A 21,644-nucleotide genomic window follows, 5' to 3' on the forward strand; every position below is an offset into this window, starting at 1 on the left:
TCTCTGCTGAGCCTACTTACCGCTGACTTGCTGTTCTAGACTAAGGATGACTGCCACGGCCTGATGAAGAATAAGGAGTTTTGTTTGCGGTTTTTCACTCTTTAAATGAAGCTGACACATTCGACCAAGCTCTTTGAATGCCTCATTAATATCCCGCACACGCAAGCGTTCTCTGGCATTGTTAGCCATCCGCCTTTCCTTCTCCCTTTCTATCTTCTGTTCTGGGTTCAAATCTTCATCTTCATTAGTACTGCTGGAAAACAAAGTAACAACAATGTCTTGCCAGGTTCCCTATAAAGCACAGATATGCTTACTGTACAAAATTATGAAGTATAAAGATGGAAATAAAAATTACCTACAAATTTTACCAAACAGTATAAATAACTACACTTCACATGATTATTTCTTTCCAGTCTTTCTTCAATGCACACATATAGTTGTATAGTTGAAATTATACCACATACCTTTTAAAATGCATTTATCATTACTCATTACAGCATGAAGACTTTTCCATGCTAGTGAAACTCTTCATAAACGTAATTTGAATGACTACATAATATTCTATCACCTTGCTACTCAAAATATGATTAGCAGCATCAACATTACTGGGAGCTTGTTAAAAACAGAATCTCAATCTCAGGTTCTACTGTATACCGACTGAATCAGAAAGTGAATTTTAACAAGATCCCCTGCTGATTCATATGCACATTAAAGTTTGAGAAGTACTATCTTACTACACTAATGTATTACTTTGCTTAACCGATGTTCTTAAATATATTCTGGCAGTTACCTGGTGAAGAGTAAGAAAAGCTGAAGACAGAGTGAGAAGTATTTCAAAAAATGACTACTTTCTTTTTAAGAGAGAAATATCATCATCAGTGGTGATGACTTAAAACATGGGTGAACTGGAACAATTTTTTTGAAGGACTAATTGGCAAAATAAATCCAAAGCCTTAAAATGTTCATTACCTCTTAATCAGCAATTCCAACTTTATAAATTCATCCTAAGGATATAATTAGAGACATACATAGATGTACACAGAGATGTAAAGGAAGTTGATCACAGAAATATTACATTAGCAACAAACTGGAGTCCAATAATAGGAGCTGGGTTAGATAAATTACAGTACATCCAGACAATGGTCTACTCTGTAGCTTCTAAAAAATCAAGCTGCAGATTATTATGCTAATTAAAAGACACCAGAACAAAAGTGTATCTACTATATGATTCCACTTAGATAAATTTGTAGAAAAGACAAAACTATGGTGATGGAAAGTAGATTAATGGTTGCCAGGGGATGGAAGAAGGTACTGATTACAAAGGGGCATGAGGAAACTTTCTGGGGTGGTAAAAGTATTATTCTGCTTTGCAGAAAACACTCAGGGATAGATGAAAATGTTAAAAACACATTCTTAAATAATAAAGTTGAAATTGTAAAAGTTATATCTAGTTTAATTCCAATTTTAACTGTATTTATGGAAAAGATATTTCTTGAAAAGTAAACAGTGGTTAATTCTGGGTAGTAGAGTTTCTTGTGATTTTTGTATATACTCTTCTGTATCTTCCAAATTTCTGTAATAAAAATGCACTAAGGTATCAGAAAAGAAACATTTGAGGAAGATCCTTTGGAATAAATTTTAGGAAATTCTATTTATATTTCAGAAATAAATTATTGAGCCGAGGCCTCTCAAAAACTTAAAATGATATACACAAAGAATAGATGTTTTCACCTCCTTTCTAATACCTTGAGTACTGTAATAAAAAATAAGTACACAATAGATTCTTACTAGCTAATTATCAATAATTACATAAAAGTATTCTTTGGTAACAGAAAATCACTAGCTCTTGGACCTCAAAGAGACCTTTACAGATCATCTAGTGCAAAGATTTCTAAGTGTGGCCACTTATCAAAATCTTCAGGAGCACTTAAAAAACAGCTTTCAACGGTTCCACTACCAGAGATACTGATTTAGTGAGCTTGGGTTGGGGGCCAGTCACCTGTACTCTAAAATGTTTCAGGAGTCTGTGCAGAGGGTTGAAAAACACTGCAAGATCCAAAGAAATCAGTGACCTCCCTAGGATCACACAGCCAATCAGTGGCAGTGTAATGACAAGAACCGAGGTGGAAGCAAACCTACATCATAAACCTAAAATTCCCATCGTCGTAATGGTAACTATAGCACATTTATTGAGTGTTTATTGCATGCGAGACCGTGTGTAAAGGCCTTTATATGCATCGTTTTCAGTTTATTCCCACAAGAATCTTGTAATAGAAAGTCCCTTTTTTCAAGAAAGAAGCAAAGCTCAGAAGCTTTAATTAGTTGGCTAAGGTCACTTGGCAAGTATATGAAGGAGCCATAAGTAAAACCCAAGTTAGCTTTACTTTGTCCAAAGGACATATTATTAATCTATTAACTATTATTAATTACTAAATATTGTTATTGTTAACCTATTACACTGCCTTCTCAATTTATGATGACCTGTAATAGTGTTCGGTAAACTATGGCCAGTGAGATGGCTACTGTTTTTGTAAATAAAATTTTATTGGAAGAGCCAGTCCATTTGTTTATGTATTGTCTATGGCTGCTTTTCTGCTACAATGGCAGAGTTGAGTAGTTGCAACAGAGACCATATGGCCCACAAAGCTGAAAATATTTACTTATATGGCCCTTTACACAGAAAATTGGCCAACTTCTGACCTACAACATGAGAAGATGAAGAGGAAACATGAATATTATTTCCTTTAAAATCCTGTTAGAATAATAAAACGATGAAAGAATTAAGATGCCTGAAAGGAGTGGTCTCTAGATTCCATGACTCATTTTCTACTTCTTCATGCGTCTGCACAACTGAGTACAATGCATATGAAAATGATAGTATTAGTATCTTAAAATTTAATTTTTCCCAAGAGAAATGTCTTAGTGTTGAAATAGTGAGAATGTCAAAGGCAAAAGGACACCTTTTAAGTATGTGAATACAGAAAGAACCATGCTCGTTCTTTCAGTTGTATCTACTATATTTAATGTAATCTCCATTGCACCATAATTTAATACGAAGAACAATATTTATAATATCTATGTGACATATACATATTATTGATAAATGGATACACATATCCAAGAAATAAGATGGATCACAAATATTCCAAATCATCTAGTTTAATGTAGAACTGGAAGAATCTGAGGGAAGAATCTGGAAATCATTTGAAACTAATGTACTTACTATGTGTCAAAATGCATACTTCAAAGCAGGGTCAAGTCTAATTTCTAGAAAACCTTCCCCAATAACATCAGTCCACCAGTAGTACTTTCTTTTCCATACTTCTCTCAAATAACTGTTTAAATTTTTTCAGCGTTGTGGGCCATCTGGTTTCTGCTCCAACTACTCAAAACTATTATTGCATTACAAAAACAGCCCTAGACAAAATATGTACATGAATGGGGTGTGGAGGTATTCCAATACAACTTTATTTGTAAAAATAGGCAGTGGGCTGGATTTGGTCCATGGGCTATATATAGTCTGACAACACGTGGTTTAAACTGTATAACGGAGTCTTACCGTATACTTAGCCTGAAGTTAATACATTCATATATTTGTTGTTAAAATGTACTTAAATGTCTATACTGCCCAATTTAATTGGTTTGAGCTATTTTGTCATCTAATTGTCTTACAGACTGTAAGCTTTGAGGGGAGAGATATAATTCCTTTTTATATGTAGACCCTAAAATAGTGTGATATTATGGAAAACATAATTTTGGAGTCGGCTTCATGATTCCCTTTTAGGGATGCTGTGAGGATTAAATGGGATAACATACATAAAGTCCCAACACAGTATCTAGAACATAGCTGACAATAAATGCATGACACCCTTTAATTTTCAAAGTATTTTCACCAATGGCAAATGACTGAAATTTAAAACCTGGATGCTAACAAATACCTTGTTCTGCCTCTAGATGAAACTTTGATATCTTTTTGGGAGGATTCATCATCTGATTTCATGTCATCTGATGAAGGAGGTTCATGAAGGTTTTCATCTTTCTCTTTGTTTTCAGTCTTGATTTCTGTTGGAACAACAGTTCCAGACTGACCTTGCAAGCCACCTAACAAAGAGGCAAAGATATAAAAAATAAATGTCCAGACTTATTTATGAATTTGAACTAAGACAGCAAAAAGCTTTCTAGATGGTAAATACCCTTAGTTGTTACAGGGCTATGAGGGAAATCTGAAGATGTAGAGCTGGAAAGAACATGTCCATAAACCTTAGAGAAAATGGTCTAATGCTCACTTTTAGGCACTATTTAACAAATGAAGAAGGTATGAGATACTTGATGGATTTTTAGAAACTGACTTGTAAGATTCTGCCAAGGTAATAAGCTTTAACATTTTCCTGGATAAACACAATAAAATAGGCATCATGGGTTAAATATAACTGGAGGAACTTTACTTTGGCATTCTTAATATTAGCTATATATTTGTACTTATTTGTAAGCTCCATTATAACACTGATCAGTCTGCTTTTTAACAGAGTTGTTTCTACAATTGAACTGTTTCTAAACAACAGCTAGTATCATTCAAAGCTCTCAACATATTGAGATATATCTTTCCCACTTCATGGGACCATGAAGACTCAGTCACGTGGGGAAGTGAGAAAGACAGACATGACAGAAACAGGAACAGGTAAGACAATGACCAATAAAAACTGAAGAATAGTTTGTAAGTGGTTCTATCCATCAATAAGTATCTACACTTCTCTTAGCCAAAGAGGCCACTGAACACTAAATATCTATCCTCTACATTCATGCAGTAGCAACTACTGTTTAAAATTCCCTCATGTAAGATGACTTTTGATTCACAGATGTCAATACACTTGTGAAAAAGGTGATAGTGCTCCAAGTGATATCTCTGTCTGCATTACTGCTGAAAACCAACAATATAGTTACCTCTATAATTCTCTTGTGTCTTATGGTTCAAGTCTGTGCTTGAAGTGGTGACCGTACTAGACAGGACTGCATGATTGCCATTGAGACTGACAGAGTCGTCTCGATGAGTTCCAACCTAGTTAAAAAAAAAAGTCAAGACAGTTCAGGGGCAATAATTTTTAAAATTCTTTTACTGGGTTTAATAGAGAAAACAATAGTACTCATCTGAATTTAGCAACTTTTCTTGGGTACCACTTTTCTGGATTTTTGATTTCAAAAGACTTGATAGTAGCTAAAATTTTATTTAAAAAAGTAAAATTCCAACTTTCAAATTTTATATTCCACAGAGGACTGTTATAAATGAGCTAACAGAGACAAAACAAATCCAGAAGCCATAAACCACTATATATTATAGGACCTATTAATAATCCTCTATCAACTAATCTGAAAACCTATTCCAAATACTACCTATATATATTAAAGTATGCATGAATTTGCATTTACAAAAATATTTTTTGATTCCAAGTAATAATATCTATCTATACTTTGGCATGCCCTTTCCTCACATAAGACATAGAGTGTCTTGTTTTTACTTCCTCTGCCTCCTCTCAAGAATTTTAAAAGAGCAACAAAGGGCAATACAAAATTAAAATAACTTAAAAGTTCTGCATCAATTTTTTTTTTTTAAATAAAACTTACACGAATCACAATTTATCTGAAATGGGAAGGTAAGGCATGCATGCAAACACCACTAAAAGTTTGGCTGCTGCAGTATTTTTAGAAAAAAATTGGTTACAAATGAAGCTTTTTATTAGAACAGTAGCAGACATGTCAACTAGAAGATTAAGCCTTTAATTAAAGAGGTTTTATTGCCTAGAGTTGTGCATGAGAACCGCAGTTTTTCAATAAATCCTTCAATCTCAGTAAATTGCCAAGCTTTGAATCCCTCTTAAGTAATTAATATAGCTTTTTATCTTTCATGACTCTGTGTAGATTTTACCCTAAGAGATATAAATGCCCCCATTCAAGTTTATCCTTTGGTTGCTTATGAGCTAAACAAAAGAAACCAAAGCAGTTTTAGGCAGGCCGTTTGGTAGAAGACCTAATTAGAACGTATCAGGTCTTTCACCACTCTTTTTATGAAATGTCTGTCCCCTACTCTTATTCTTATCTTTAATGTAGTCTTAAAAACCCCATATAATGTACTCCATAACTACTTTTGAAATTATTTTAGTATTAGTCATTGCTAAGGATTAGTTGTGTCACTATTTTCTTAGATGATCAAACATGACTATATCCTTTTCCTAAACCACACAATTTCATCATGCATTAGAATCATAAAGTCTTAAAGCTGGGAAGGAACCACAGAAACTGTGGCAGACTTTTATCTTCTTTGCACTAAAATCTTCCCTAAGCTTTTAGATTTCCCCCCAAAACACACTTGAGAAAAATCTGAAGAACTAAACTTAAAAACCAGTGCAAAAGTGGTATGTGAAAATTTTATTTGAGAGAAAATTATTTTTAAAATGTTTCATGATATCCAGTATCCAGGGCATCCTGGTCATGTTTATTAACACAAGTGGTGCTTTCTTGTTAGCTGTGAACTACTCAGTAATCTAATGGGAAGGTCAGTTCAAAAATCCCATTTTATAAAAACAGATATGTTATAATCGTAATACACAGTTGTTGCAATTCTTTTGGACCTTAATAGCCTAGGCATATTATAAAGATAAAATATCACTATTTTGACTGCCTGAAGAAATCACTGCAGGATAAAGTAAAAGCTAAGATTTCTCTGTGTTTATAATAATCTTAAGACTTCCTATGATTTAGGTAATGTGCTAATTCTGCTATTACCTAGTATGCTGAGCTGTCATACCAAGTAATTTAAAAGGCAATGACCTTTTAAAACTAAAAAATTTTAAACATATGTATATTTACTATATATTCTATGTGTGAAACTCCTTTTACAGCTCTGTAAGACAGTAATAATTGAACAGTTAAACTGAATTTTCACTCATTTGAGTAATGGTAAGTGCTGACGCATCTACTGAATTCTTATCTCTTTTTATTTCATTAGTATAAATAATTCTTTAATAAAAATGACTATCACTTCCTTTCTCATGAAAGGCCTGGCAGACAAAGGATCATTACCTAAACAATATATTTAGGGATTCTGCATTTCCCTGAAGGAAAATCAGAAAGGTTACTCAGTTTGTTTTGAGATATAAATGCCAACAAATACTTTTGTCTCTATGGAAGAGAAACTTATTTTTTTCACACCAACCTATATTGGCTTCCAAAAGAAAAAAAATTAAACCTTTAAAAACTGGCCTCAGACCAGTGAAACCCTTGAAGTCTGGAGTTTTTCATATTAATGAAGTTAGCAGGAACTTTTTCTTTGTAACTTGATTCCCCTTGCAAATGGCCCTCATATATTTTCTGAAGAATTTGACTTTCACAGTTCATATAGTTCTCTTTAACCCTTGCTCACCCTGGCTCCTGCATGTTCCCTTTAATCTGCGGCTACCCATTCAAACGGCTCTGTCCACACGCACACACAACAGGTGTATAAACAGTTCTTTGTTTAGGCTCAGAGCCTGTAAGGCCAGCAAGATAGGACCCTGTTTAATTGTTCATCTCGTTAGCATACAGCTGACAGGCTGCTTCTACAGGGGGAATAGCAGGGAAGGCAAACCCTTAACCCACTATGCTCAAAATTTCAATTATTATGAAGAGCTCTGTTTCAGAATAAAAGGCCCATTCCATTAAATGACATCATCCTGAATTCTGGATCTTCACAATCTGTGTATGGTCTTACGTTTGTGGGAGTGCCCTACAAGGGACCTGTTTGCCTTTAATTTAGCCAATGGCTTTAGTATCTACAATGAAAAAATTGTAACTCTACTTAGTTGATGAATAAGGGGTCATGTGAATTAAGGAACAAACTGAAAAGTACTCAATATGAATTCCTTTCTGATTCTGAGTTCTATTCTAATAATTTATTCAATGTGGACTATTTACTAAATACTAATGATTTAATCAGCATTAATCTACAGACTGATATGATCTTTATGTACTGTATAGATTTTGTTATACCTGAAGAGGGGTTTTATGCTAGAAACTTGGCAGAATTCCATCTATTATAGTTCCTTTTTAGTAATATTTCCATAATATATAAATTTCAGTTTTCAAACTTTAAAAAATGCTGCCATTTGAACAATTTTGAATTTTAAAAATTGGTATCAAAATCCTTCAAAACACTATACTATTGTCTTAATGAAAATCAAATTCTTTTAAATTGCTCATTAAAAAAATAGGTCAGAAAAAAACAATATAGTTAAAAATAAACTCTTTTAATTCAGCTGATGCCCAGACACACAATTTTTATACTACACAAATCTATACTAATAAAATTAAAGTTTTCTAAAAGTAAGGTTAAAATGAGTCCAAATTTATTTTGATAAGTGACAAAAAGCTGATTTTAAACAAAATATTACCTTATTTGCCTGTTAGTCTTTAGTAACTTAATCCAAGTCTCTTGCAATTTAGAAAATATAGTTTCTCTAACTGCTTTAGGATTTGGAAGACAGATGTGATTTATATTTTTAAATCGTTATATAAGGTAGCTTTAAATTCCACAATTTGACATCGTTTACTTTGTTCTCATACAAGAATACTATGAATCTCCAACCACTGCTTAAAACAACAAAAAACCCAACAAAACCAAAAAAAAAAAAGGAGGGGTCCCAGGAGGGCGGAGAGGGAAGGGAGAAGAGGAAAGAGAAAGATGTAGAGAGGGGGAGGAAGGGGAGGGAGGGAGAGGGATGTGCCTGGATTAAATTTCCTTGGGATTTGTAACAAAGAAAACCAAAAGACCTCATAGATGGAATTTTATTCTATACCATAAATAAGGAACTTTTTAAGATTTGCACAAAGCTTCTATTAATACAAAAAGCTCCTAATCTACTTAGTTTGGTTTGAAGTTGACTGAGTACTTTGTGTTAAAGATAAAAGTGCTATCATGGATTCATCTCAATGGGCCTCAGTATTTTAGATATTATAGCCATAAACAGATGTGATGTACAATAATTTTATATTGCTGAGATCTCTTTGTAATGCGCAAATGAAATGAACAATTCTATTCCTTTTCAGTTTTCCATTTAATACAGTATTTTTTCCTGTCAGCAGTTTATTCCAAGAGTTTATTCTTACACTATATAAATGAGAGCAAAACTAAAGTCCAATGCTGACATTTTAATAATTCTCAAAATGGTAATTTTGTGCCTTAAAATTTAAATGATACATCAATTACATTCCAATAAGAGGGTCTGACGAAGACTTAAGTTTTATATTGCATTAAGCAAATGTGGGGAAATCATCAAAAATACTAAAACAGAAAATTAAGTTAATGGAAATGTTAATCCCATTAAAAAATGAGAGCAAATATTAAAACTATGCCAAGCTAGTTACACTAATTATACGAAAAGGAGTAGGAACTACCGATTTCCTAGTTTCCTTTTCCAATATAATAATCTTTCAGAAAATTTAATTTTTGTATATATTTGATGGCTAAAATATGTTAAAAGGTTTATGTGGCTGAAACCTCATTTAATTCTAAACTTTGATGCAGTCGAATATGTTCAGTTGAAAGAAACAACAGTCAAAATTAAGTCTTTAGATACTGACACCTATTAACATGTATTTTTGGCAAGTGACATAGTCTTCTTATCTATCTCCTTGGTGTGAAATATAAAAATCTTTTTCTGGAACAACTGAACCCCCTTCCCCCAATTATTTCATCTATAAGACAATAAGATTGATCTTCTACAAATATTAAGACCCTACTAGCATAATCTTGTTATAACTCAAGACAACGTAAAGAAAGGTTCTGAGAAACAAAGCTACTTCCTTGACCAAGCACAATCATTTTGGTTAATGTGTCCATGTAGTTTTTACACAAGTAATCTTGATAGCATTGCAGGCTGGGAGCTGAGCTCTCTGTACACCTTTATCCTGCCATCAACTCTTATTTTTCCACTCTTGGCACATTCTGGCTCATCTCAAATACTCTACTTCAAAAAAACTCCCAAATTACTCATTAAAACAAAATAAGCAAAAAGTTATAGGATTTAAGAAAAACAACTTGCTAACCCTTGTTTCCTGCACCGAGAAGCTAATTTATGTTCTAAATCAGGGATTGGGAAAGTTTGGCCTGTGGGCCGAGTCAAGACTGTTTTTTGTTTGTTTCGTTTTTTTTTACAAATAAAGGAACCTTTTTTTGTAATAAAGTTTTTATTGGAACACAGCCATACCTATTTGTTTTCATAATTATCTATGGCTGCTTTCATGTTACAATGTCAGAGTTAAGTAGCTATGACAGACCATATAGCCTACAAAGCTGAAAATATTTATCTGGCCTTTTACAGAAAAAGTATGCTGACCCTCCTTCTAAATTCTATGAGAAAAAGCAGTATCATATTTAAAACGTTCAATTAGGATTGTGATTTACAGCAAATGCCCATTAGAACAAAAATCCATTAGAATACAAGTATTATCTGAATGTTCTGTGGAGGTACTAAAATGGTATTTCTACTTATTAGAATAATTCTACTATCTGCAGAAAACACAGAATGATGAAAATTATATATTTTTGAGAAGCAGACCTTACAAATTCTACGTCGTGATAAAGAATTGCTAAACTGACACTTCCATGGTGACTTTGTAATTTTGGCTAAGTAACCCTCCTTTTTAGAAGCCTTAAACAAGTGCTAATTTATGTTAACACAGAAGAAAAGTATATAAACTACTAGAAAGTTAAATAAGACAAAAAAAGAAAAAAGAAAGAAAAATTATTCCAGAGTGTAAAACTGTGTCTTTGTTTAGTTATGATCAGTTAGAATACATGGGGGTGAGAAGGGATAAATAATAAAAGCAAGAGGTTAACTCTTGAAGATGGCTGGCAATATTTACAACTGTATGTCCCCTCAAATCACACACCTTCCAAAAATATGAAGAGAGTTGATTCCATACAGGTGGGTAAGCAAGGCACCTGGCAGTACTGATGGAAATCCAGACCTGAATAGACACTAAGATAAGAGTCTTCCTCAATAGTATGCCTAAGACTTAGCTGGGAGAGTCACTGGCTGGCTGTGATCTTTATTTCATTCCATTCTTTGGTCTTTTTGCTGAAACTGAGAACTGAGGACTCACAGCTAAAACGTTCATTTCAGAAGGATAGGGGATGCAAACTGATTCACCTGACAGTGCTAGATTTTGTCAGTTAATAACTTTATATTTTGAAGCTACACTTGGCAGAAACATTTAAATCTCCACCTCTACTAGTGACTGCATCTAAATGGAGTGGATACAGCATATGATGCCTAGAGATTCTGACCAGCTCTGTGACCTCTAAGGAAGTTAGAAGAACTCAAAAGAAGACCTTGACAGACACACTAAGCAACAGCTTGGCTTAGTTGCTGTGGCATTGATGCTGCTGCCCCAGACTAAGCCAGACTTACCTCATGTTTCAGAAGACTTTCTTTCTTGACTACTTTGAATTTTTTTCCTTTTTAAAGCATATCTGTGGCTGCCCTTTTGTTGATGCTCTGAAGTAGACAGCATATTCGTAGAGAATAATGCGAGCTACTTTCTTAATTACAAACTTCAGGGCAGTATCTAATGAAACAATTTTTCCCTCTACAAGTCTTTTTAAAATGTACTAGGTTACCACATGGCTTTAGAGGAATGAATTTTGAAAAATCTCTATCCCAACTCATACCCAAAGTTGGTAAAAACAACATTCTAAAGACGTAAGTTCCATTTTATACAAATAAAGGAATAAAGTTTCTTTGTAAATAAAGTTCCATTGGAACACAGCCACACCCACTTTAATTGGGAGGACCCAGAGATACATCAAATATTACAGGAGATAGAGTGGAATAGGAACCGTAAACTATATACAGTGAAGAATTAAAAATGATTAAGAGGTGAGGAATAAGAACTGCAAATGCTGCAGTAAGAGAAACTTGGGATTCAAATATAATGATTTGCAAATCTTTCTTCTAAATAAGGATAAATAGTATTTCAACAAAATAATAGTTTGATATTCTATATATTTGTAACAAATGCTATATTATACCATTAAAATTATTTTACTACTACAACTAATAGTGATAACATGCTCCCTTCTATTTGAGTTTAACAATTTATAAATGCTCACACATTTATTAGTATATTAATAGCAATAAAAACTAATTTTAAAGGAGACTAAATTTCAAGATTTCTTGACATTAAAAAAAACCCCCTCAAAACTAGTTATTAAGATGTGCAGGCATCTAACATCACCCATGTTACTGAAAACACTGTTCTCAGGAAACCAGGCTGCCTTGTTTGATGTTTACTTCAGTGGCCCCAAAATGAATATAAATGGCTGTCTGAGATGTGAATGTGAAAATCTGGAACCAATCCCACTTTACAAAACACAAGCCTTCAGCATTTGGGGCAGCTAATTATTTTGATGATAGGTGAGTTTTAGCCCTGATCACATGGCTTACAGCTAGAAATCTGTTTCATAGAAGAATATTTCACAACATGCAATGAATCTTAAAAACCATGCCATAAACATGCAAACACATGGTATCAGTTAAACAGCAAGTTCAAATAAAGCTTCACTCCTTTAAGACAATTTAGATAAAAAATAATGTAAGACATTCAATAGAATTTTTGATGTGCATAGCTGTAGAATTATACTTTATTCCCTCTAAAGAATTAGCATGTTTTTAAAAAGATGGGTTGAATTATTTTATTCTCTTAGGGGATTAATATAAAATTGTTTTCCTTTCACTGTCACTTAAAATTACAGCCATTCTTAAAACTACCCCAACATTTTTTCTTCATTTGAGAATAAAGCTTAAATTTGGACCTGTACAGATAATTCCACATTCCTTCTGCTATTGAAGGCTGGTTCTAAATTATAATAAATAGCTTTTCTAGACAAGGACCCTTGTAATTCAGTCTTGCTTTACTGCTTTTGCTTTTCAGACTTCCCACACACTATTTCGAAGCAAAAACTGTTCTATCAATTACTACGCATCTGGAAAAAAATCCAAGTTTAAGCTGAAATGATCTCTGTAGAAAGTTTCTGCTTTTTGTACATGATCATAGCAGGATTTTAAGGGCCAATGCTTAACCAATGACCCTGCCCAATACAGTAAAGGAAATTCTTAAAAGCCATTCTATCTCCCTTCAAAAAAAAAAAAAAAAAAAAAAAACCCTCTACCCCAAAGATTTTACGAAAAAATGTAAGACAACAGGCTTTAGGGGTTATTACGAAAAAAGATGAGCACTATTTTACCATTGAAGCAGATCGACTGCTTGTACCAAGACTTGATCCACCATAGTTTGAACTGAGGCTTCCAATTGCTGCATTGTGGGATGGTCCCAATAAACTGTGTATATCACTGTGCCCAGCAGGCAAACTGGTGGAAGGTCCCACGGCATGGTTCCGCAGCACATGGATAGCATCATCCAGTCTGTCTAAACGATCCTCCATTCGAGATTGCTACAGGGATTGAAAATAGACATGGAGGTTACTGCTGGTATGTTAAATTCATTAGACTGCTATGTTTCTACTTTGAGATATATGGAAGATAGCAAGTGAAATGCAGTATCAAGTAGCTTTGAAAGCAATTACTTGCACTATAAATCAACAATCAAAGAAAGTAGACTATGCTAAATTCACAAAGCTTCAGAAACAAATCATTGCTTCATAAAGTCAATTTATAAATCTACAATGAGGTTATTTCTTTTAGTTTCTACAAAAGAGGAATGCTACTGTACTGTGTCTGATCCTCAATTATAGTTGATAAAAGAAGATAATCTGTATTTTAATACTGATCTTTGAAATGAAGGCAATTTGGGAACACATCCTCAAATTCAACAAGTTTAAGCTGTAATTTTGTTCTAAGTGAATAAATCATACCTATCTGAAATAGTGAACACATCCAAATATGCTCTTTCACAAAACTGAGGAAATGATATTGTCTGTCTGTGAATACACACATGCCCCATACAGAAACATATTAGAATTTTTAAAATCAAAAGCACATGCCAGTAGAGCTCTTTTAAAAAGAATCATTCTCAACAACATAAGAGAACAAAAGTCTATTCTTACATACTGTTACAAAAACGGAAACGGTCATTGTTTGATTTTTAAAGACTTTGGAGTCTGTACAGGCTTGAAGGTTTTAAATGGATAATAGGAAGTATAATTAACTGAAACACAAAAAAGGCACCATCTAAAAGAAATAGTACCTCACAGACATCCTTTAAGAAGGACATTGCATCTTGCAAATGCTCGTGAAGTTGCTGCTCAACTCGATTTTTCTGGCAAAGTCAAGACAGAACAGGAGGCAAAGCACAGGTTAAGATTAACTCCAAAAGAGATGAGGAAATAGCTGATGTGCATGTCAGCATAACATGTTAGTAAAGTGAACGCGGAGACCTGCGAGATCTACTTGTATTAAGGTATGAGAAGGCTGGGATTTAATAGCGAAGTTATAAGGTTAGCATCTAAATAGCACAAATTATATTTGCTTGCATAATATGTGAGAAGAAAACTTTCCTTTAATTTAAAATGTTCTGTTAGTCACAGAAAAAGCAGTTTGCTATTTACAACCTGGAATTACTGACTGATAGCATGACTTAGCATTCCAACAAGTCATTCTTATTTTTTTATAATATTTTGTGATTCTGTGGTAAGCACAGAAAAGCAATAGTAAGTTAACATTCAACCACAAATTCTTCATGCTCAATACCTAGCCAGGCTCCTTTATTCTAGTTTCTTATTTGCTAAATAATATTTTTGCTGTACAATCTGCACAACACATTCTTTCATTTAAAAAAAAAAAAAACATGGGAAATAACATTCTTCATGAAAAAAATGACTGCTATTACATTTAAAATTTTTAATGAAAATGTAATAAACTATACCTCATATAAAAAAGAGTAAAATACAACCATTTTGCATTGCTGGACTAATTTTTTTTGCTTTTACTTGGTCTTTTTTTTTTTTTTTTTTAAGTTTCCTCTTACACATAAATGTAAAAAGTATAGAAAAAATAAGCCCTAGAAACAAAAATCCCATAACACTATTTTAACACCAGCTGTCTGTCCTTAGACCAGAAGCTTGAAGTCCCAAAGAACAGATGGCAAAAGGCACACCCAATGTGTCTTATATTGTTCAACTAAATCAGGCCATTTGTTAGCAAAGAATTCATGTGTAATGCTATCCTACTGTTTTCTTCATTGTTATTCAAGGTTTGCTGGAAAAAAAAAAAACCCAAACAAACAAACAACAACAACAACCAACCAACCAAAATGAACTGCATACTATCAGATAAAAGTGATCTGTATATTTCTAAGAGGCTCTTACCAGGGAGTGGAGTGAGTTTTCATAGCTTGGGGATGAAGGAGCTTGACCTCCAGGTCTGGGCCACTGACTGGTACCTGTTAAAACAAAACCCCAAAGCACCCACACACCTTGGTTAACTCTGTGATCTTGATAATGTTCCAAAGGAAAGTGTAAAGATATTCAGTAATTGTACATAAATTTATACGAAAATTTTTGTTCAGCCTTCAACACAGTACTGGCTACTCATAAGCCCAAAACATTAAAAAAAAAAAAACCTTTTTCATTACTAATACAACAATATAGGAAGTTGAGAAAACAGAAAAAAACTATACTTTAAAACATAACTACTTGTATATCTGCATATTCTTTAGACTGTCAATATGCACACGTATCTTGAGAAAATGTACTTAAAGTATACATAATTTAAAATTCTGTCTCTCCCCATGGTTTTACACAGTCTTTGAGATAATGCTATTAATGACTACATTAATATTCATCTGATTCTCTAGATCATAATTTGCTTAATCATCATTACCTCAGTGCTGAATATTTTAGTTGCTCTCAGTTGGCTATTATGAATAGTAAATGAATATTATTATATTATGAATGGTAAATATTGTTTTCTTTTTGGGAATATGTCATGAAGATAAGCAGCATTCTGAATTAAAAGGTATAAACATATTTATCATCCTTAATTCATAAGGCCAAATTGCTTTCTAAAGGGTCATATTAACTTGTGCCTTTAGTAATGCATAAACATATCAATTTCAAATGACTGCATATGCATTTAGGATTATCTGCTAAAAATCTTCCCAATGTAATTTACACCAGAACACATTACTTAATTTGGAAAATATAAAAATTTTGTTTATTCTTCAACTTTAGAAAAGTAGCAATATAATAAAAAACAAAATTAAAGAAAAAAAGGATACGAGTTCAGAGTAGAAAAGATAAAAAGAAAAAAATGTAAGAAAAAGAAATAGAGAGATTGAGTCATCCATGTGTTGGGGAGAATATAGTGTTTTAATGGTGTTGCCAAAATAGCTTTAAAAGGAAAAGAACAATTGATCAAAAATCTTAACTATTTGATGACTGTGCATTTGAAAATAGGTTATTTACAGAAAATAATGAAGAAATTCAATTAACTTTATACTAATGTTCTTAATAAAAGCTTTAGTGATAACTCTAATTATATTAGAAATTTGAAGTTGGAGAAGTTGAAGGTTTATTTTGTCTCATTAATTGCTAAATAAATTTTAAACTATGTTATTCTGAAGCCTGCTTTTATAGGTTAATTTGCCACATTTAAGAAACTAAAAATTTATGGTAAATTGGAACGATTATAGTTCACTTTAGCTGAAAAACTGTATTCCCATTAATCGTATATATATTTTGCAAGCTGAAAAATTGGATACACAGAGTCTTAATAACCTGGTTGTATTTCACAATTAATTATGTGCATACTACTGTAATTACACAGAAAAAATTTTAAATACTAAAATTGTAAGAAAAAGTATATGTTATATACTTCATCAGCTAACCATTTTTTAATTTCAAACAAATTTCAAACAAATTATTTTGAGGATCAATTAAAGGCTTCCTGTTAGACAAACAAATGTGATAATTATTCAACCACATAAATTAAGGACAATCTAAAATTGCTCATTGAAACACTCAAGGTTTGTGGACTAATTTTATAATTAACAAAATAATTTAACAACCAGAAAAACCCAGTAACTGACTATATGAAGAATTCATGTAAAAACTAGTCAATACTTTATCACTGATTTCAGTGCATTAGAGCTGTCAAAGCACGGATGTAGAATTATAAATTTTTATATGAATTAAGAGGTTAATCACAATCCATTTTGAAAAAGACCTTAAAATGTTTTAAAAATACTATCCCTTAGTGTTTACAATATTTTATTTTCAATCATTTTACCCCATCTTTCCTGATCCCCTTGGGTGATCAGCTTGTGATAGGAATCTAATCATCAAATTTCTTCATTTGTGTAAAATATTAATACAAGTTTTGTGTTTAAGCAGCTCACACTTCTTAGAACACATCTGCTTTGTAAAACACACAATTTTTGTGTTTCTTCATTAGCTAAGTGATGAAGAATGAGATGTGTGCACTGAATTACTCAGGTAAGAAATCACCTACATTAATTATTTTTTGATAGTGATATGAAGAAGGTATGCTAAGATCTATCTCCAAAATGCAATTCATTAAACTGGAAAAGTATGCATATACTCAAACTTATTTTATTTTTATTATAGACAGGGCTGCCCACTGTGACAGACTTTGTTAAAAAAAAAATATTAACATGGTTAAATCACTGATTTCTGTCTGAAATTCACACAAATGTCAAGTTTTATTTCATGAACACAATTTCTTGAACCCCACTTGGTTGGGTAGTTAAGAGTGATTTTGGCAGAAGTCGACCCCTATGGCTGGCAAAACTCAAAGAGGGGCATGGAAGTTTAGTGGATACTGGGAATTAGTGGAACTGCATTCTCATTGATCTGTACTATCAATTAATCTTATGAGCCCTGACTATAAAATAGGCACATAGTTTATTTTGTTTTTAATCTGCCTTACAAGGCCAATCAATGAGATAAAAGATATAAAACTACACTTCATGAGCCTAAAGGTCTTTTTGACTATGGAACATTATTATTATTTCTTCCTAATGGTATGTCTATCATGTAATCAATGTAGAAAAAAGGTCACAGACTTTTGCAACTTTGGTCCACTGATGGCTTATTAACTAACTACAGATAAGACCTTTGGGGTTGTGAATGGAATTCAAATTTGGTACACAGACCATAATGCTAGCAGGCCTCTAACACTAGACATCTTTTTGTACAACTAGTGCGTGAAAAAATATATAGATTAAATTTAGAATCACATCGGTATCTTTAGCTTGTAATCATCAACTGTAGCACCAGTGCACAAAATGGAAAAACAAAAGGGCAAAGGCTAAAAACCTCAGGGTTTCCTAGAGAATAGGATATTGTCCCCCTTCTTTTCCTGTCATCTGATATCTGGTGGTAGACATATACAGAGGTTTTCAGCTTATACTTCCTTCTATTAGATAGGCATGAGCTTACAACTATTTATGTTGTTAACAATTTCTGTAAGTACCCTGGGCTTACAGAAAAAACTAGCTATAATTCAAGAAGGATTATAATAAAACTATTTGATATTAAAATTTATTGACCATTTTCAGAAAACAAGTTAGCTCGGTGACTAGGATAACAGAATCAAATTATTTGGCTAGAAAATCTGGAAAGCCTTTCTTTGATCTCTAAATCTAAATTCACCCAATGTTTCTGATCTGCTCTTAATCTAAGTGGGACTTAGTAGGTACTTTACCTAAAAATATTGGTTAATATATTTAGAAAAAAAACAGATACTAACATTTTGTGTGGCTGAGAGAAATTCTTAGGACCATTTATCATGCATTTTCCTATTTCGTTAGTTCTTTTGTTAGTTGTTCCCCTTTATAATCTCACCCTAAACTCAAGTTTTCACGAGATTCTCCCACGCTTGGGAAAGGCTGGATAATCTTAATGTAGTTTCTAGTGCTTTGCTTTCCATAATCTGGCCCAGCCAATCTTTCCATCTAAGTGCTTCACACGTCCATAAGTGAAGAGTTCATAAAAAGTTGAAGTTAGGCAATTGCTTTAAGACCAGACAAACTGATGACGATAATACCTGATTAAACTAGCCAAAAACTGAGGAACTCTTTCTTTCCTCATTCTTCTTTATTTTTATTGTGGATGTTCTGACATCTATTAAGTGCTGCAATTATTAAACTTATATTCCAAGAAAGTCAAAACGTGATTTTGCTAGTTTACTTTCCAAGTTCCCTTAGTAAACAAATTCTCTTAACTCAAATACTCGTGTCTTTTCCCAAATGACGACTGTAATAGATACAGCCATTTTTCTCTTCCCCAGATCTGACTTTACTCAGAAGGGGAGTGTATGTGTCTATCCTTTCCTAGAGTGAACCAGTAAAGAGTAATTATATTCTTAGTTCTTACGATAAACCCTGATCTCTAAGATAAATATGGTGGTGAGCAATTGTGTTAGGGCCAATGCTGGCCAATAAGTCAGGAGGGCAAATCTGCTGAAGAGGCTTCTGGAAAACGATTCTTAAAAGACAAGGGAAGGATAGTTTTTTCCCTTTATTAGACACTCATATCTGTATGTGGTACCTTAAACAGCTATCTTGCTACAAAAGCCTGAGGAAGAATTGCAAAGAAATAAAGCAGGAGTCCTGACATACTGGTCCAGGAACTTGCTCTGCTGTGGGCTTCTTGTCATAACAAGAAAACCAATCCTCTTATTATTTAAAGCTAGCCAAGACAAGAGTTTCTCCTTCTTTCAGCCTAAAGCATTCTAAATGATACATACAATATACTCATTCAGAAGCTTCTTAAGCATCTTCTACGTAGAAATGTATGTTCTTGGCCTGAAAAGTTTCTAAGAAAAGTAAGTGGGATTTAAGCAAAAATAATGATTGCCTTAAAAACTGCCTATGTGACTCTGCACCTGTATATCTACCCTTACAAGGCCTGTGCTCAGTCTGATTGACAAGGCATAAGAGATAGAGTACAGACAGCACTCAGCGAGTATGATTCTTTTACTCTAGAAAACAGGCTGTAAAAGGAGCACAATTCCCACATTATATATGAGCTCTGGTTTGCTTTATCTTTTTCATTTTCCCTTCAACTGTGACTACTTTATCATATAGTACTGCTTTCCTTTTTTCTCCTCCCTTTTCATCACTGCTCTGCCAATTTAGGATGCATGCACATACTATGAGTGTGTGTTGATAACGAGGAAACACTAGATATAAGAGATGGGAGAGAGATACACCTGCATAAAATCAGTCTTTGATAGTAGTATATGAAAGTATTTTTCTTTGATTAGACTGTTGAATTGAAAAAGAAACCTATTAATACCTTCATTATACAGTCCACAGATTTTCATTAATCAGCTGAATTAAAGGGGAAAAGAGGATATCATCCACTAAACACCAACTAAAGATGGAGGAGGAAATGTGAGATTCTGCTTTACACCATTATTTTTCTAAAAATGTCTAAGTCTGATTTTCCATTTTACTGATGTCCCTTCATAGATGCTGAGCTTCTCTGCTGCCTGCTTTCCCACCCAGTGTTAATGAAAACCACATTTATTGCTACCTTACTGGGCAAAGGAGCAGAAGCAGTGGGAACATATAGTAAGGGCTGATACAGCATCTCAGATGAGAAAGTAAAATAGGCTGTGGCAAAAATGATACTGATAATTTCAGTAAAACCGTGCCAAAAGGGTGAGTAGGGTTAAAGTTACATCATTCTTCCTGTAATTTCAGCTCTGTTAAACAGCAACTTTAAGTCAATGGGTCTTTCATAGTCTGGTCTATGTGGGGAACAGCTGTTCTACTTTTACTAGACAGCTGAAGCCATGGTGTCTGAGAAAGTAGCAGAACCCACTAATAGCTAAAAGCAGCTGCCAGCAGTTCATCATCTCCACACTGGAATGCTTCTTAGCAGAGTCACAGGGTTAATACACAAAGCACAGGTGATAGCTAGGGCCCTGATATACCAGAGCCCCGATTTTCAGAAATCCTGAACAATGCAAAACAGCTTGACAACAACAATAAAAACAACAACAATGCCACATGGACTTAACTAACGGCTTGATCAGGAAAAAGGAATCATTTCTGAGGTCAACTATTGGAGAAATATGGCAATTTTTACCTAGTCGCTTAATGTCTTTTCCTAGTCGCTAACACATTTCTTCTTCAGCATGGTTTTGCTCCAAACATTGGTCAGAAAAATAAAGTTCAAGTCTTACAATTAGAGCTTAACAGATATTAACATTTTCCTGTAATTTTATTTATTCTTGATAAATCTAGCTAACATAAAAAAAGGAAAACATATCTGAACCACTTATTTAATTCTAACACTATTTATCAACATTAATAGAGTTCTTTTCCTTAGCAAAAAACCTATATTTCATACATATATATATATAAAATAGTAACTCAGTGGACCTAAAAATAAAGACAAACTATTAGAAACAGTTACTCATTTTTGAGTCTTACATATGGCACATGGAAAATGCAGAGAACAAGGAAGAAGTTACATGTACTTCTCAACAAGTTATTTAGTTATTTTTATGCTATCTTATCAAAAATTTTGATTTATCTCCTCTATATTTTACCTTCATTTCAATTGCCTAGTCTTATTTTCTCCTGTTGTAACAGTTGTTCTTAAAAATTACCACAAATTATTT

At 33.3% G+C, this 21,644-nt stretch overlaps 1 protein-coding gene across 5 annotated transcripts in view; it reads right to left on the minus strand.

Annotated features, from left to right (window-relative positions):
* TCF12 (transcription factor 12) overlaps positions 1-21,644 on the minus strand; it is a 292,040-nt gene that overhangs the window by 9,413 nt on the left and 260,983 nt on the right. For 4 of the 5 annotated variants that reach the window (XM_006920328.3, XM_025038865.1, XM_006920329.3 and 1 more), the window contains 5 exons: positions 15,356-15,429; positions 13,277-13,483; positions 4,942-5,056; positions 3,939-4,101; positions 21-253 (listed from right to left, as the gene is read on the minus strand). In XM_006920328.3, the coding sequence (XP_006920390.1) occupies positions 21-253; positions 3,939-4,101; positions 4,942-5,056; positions 13,277-13,483; positions 15,356-15,429 (792 nt within the window). Of the gene's footprint in view, positions 1-20; positions 254-3,938; positions 4,102-4,941; positions 5,057-13,276; positions 13,484-14,235; positions 14,308-15,355; positions 15,430-21,644 lie in introns of all 5 variants that reach the window. The other variant, XM_025038866.1, reaches the window with a different exon arrangement.

The sequence above is a fragment of the Pteropus alecto genome, unplaced genomic scaffold, assembly GCF_000325575.1.
Source record: "Pteropus alecto unplaced genomic scaffold, ASM32557v1 scaffold86, whole genome shotgun sequence".
Lineage (NCBI taxonomy): Eukaryota > Metazoa > Chordata > Mammalia > Chiroptera > Pteropodidae > Pteropus > Pteropus alecto.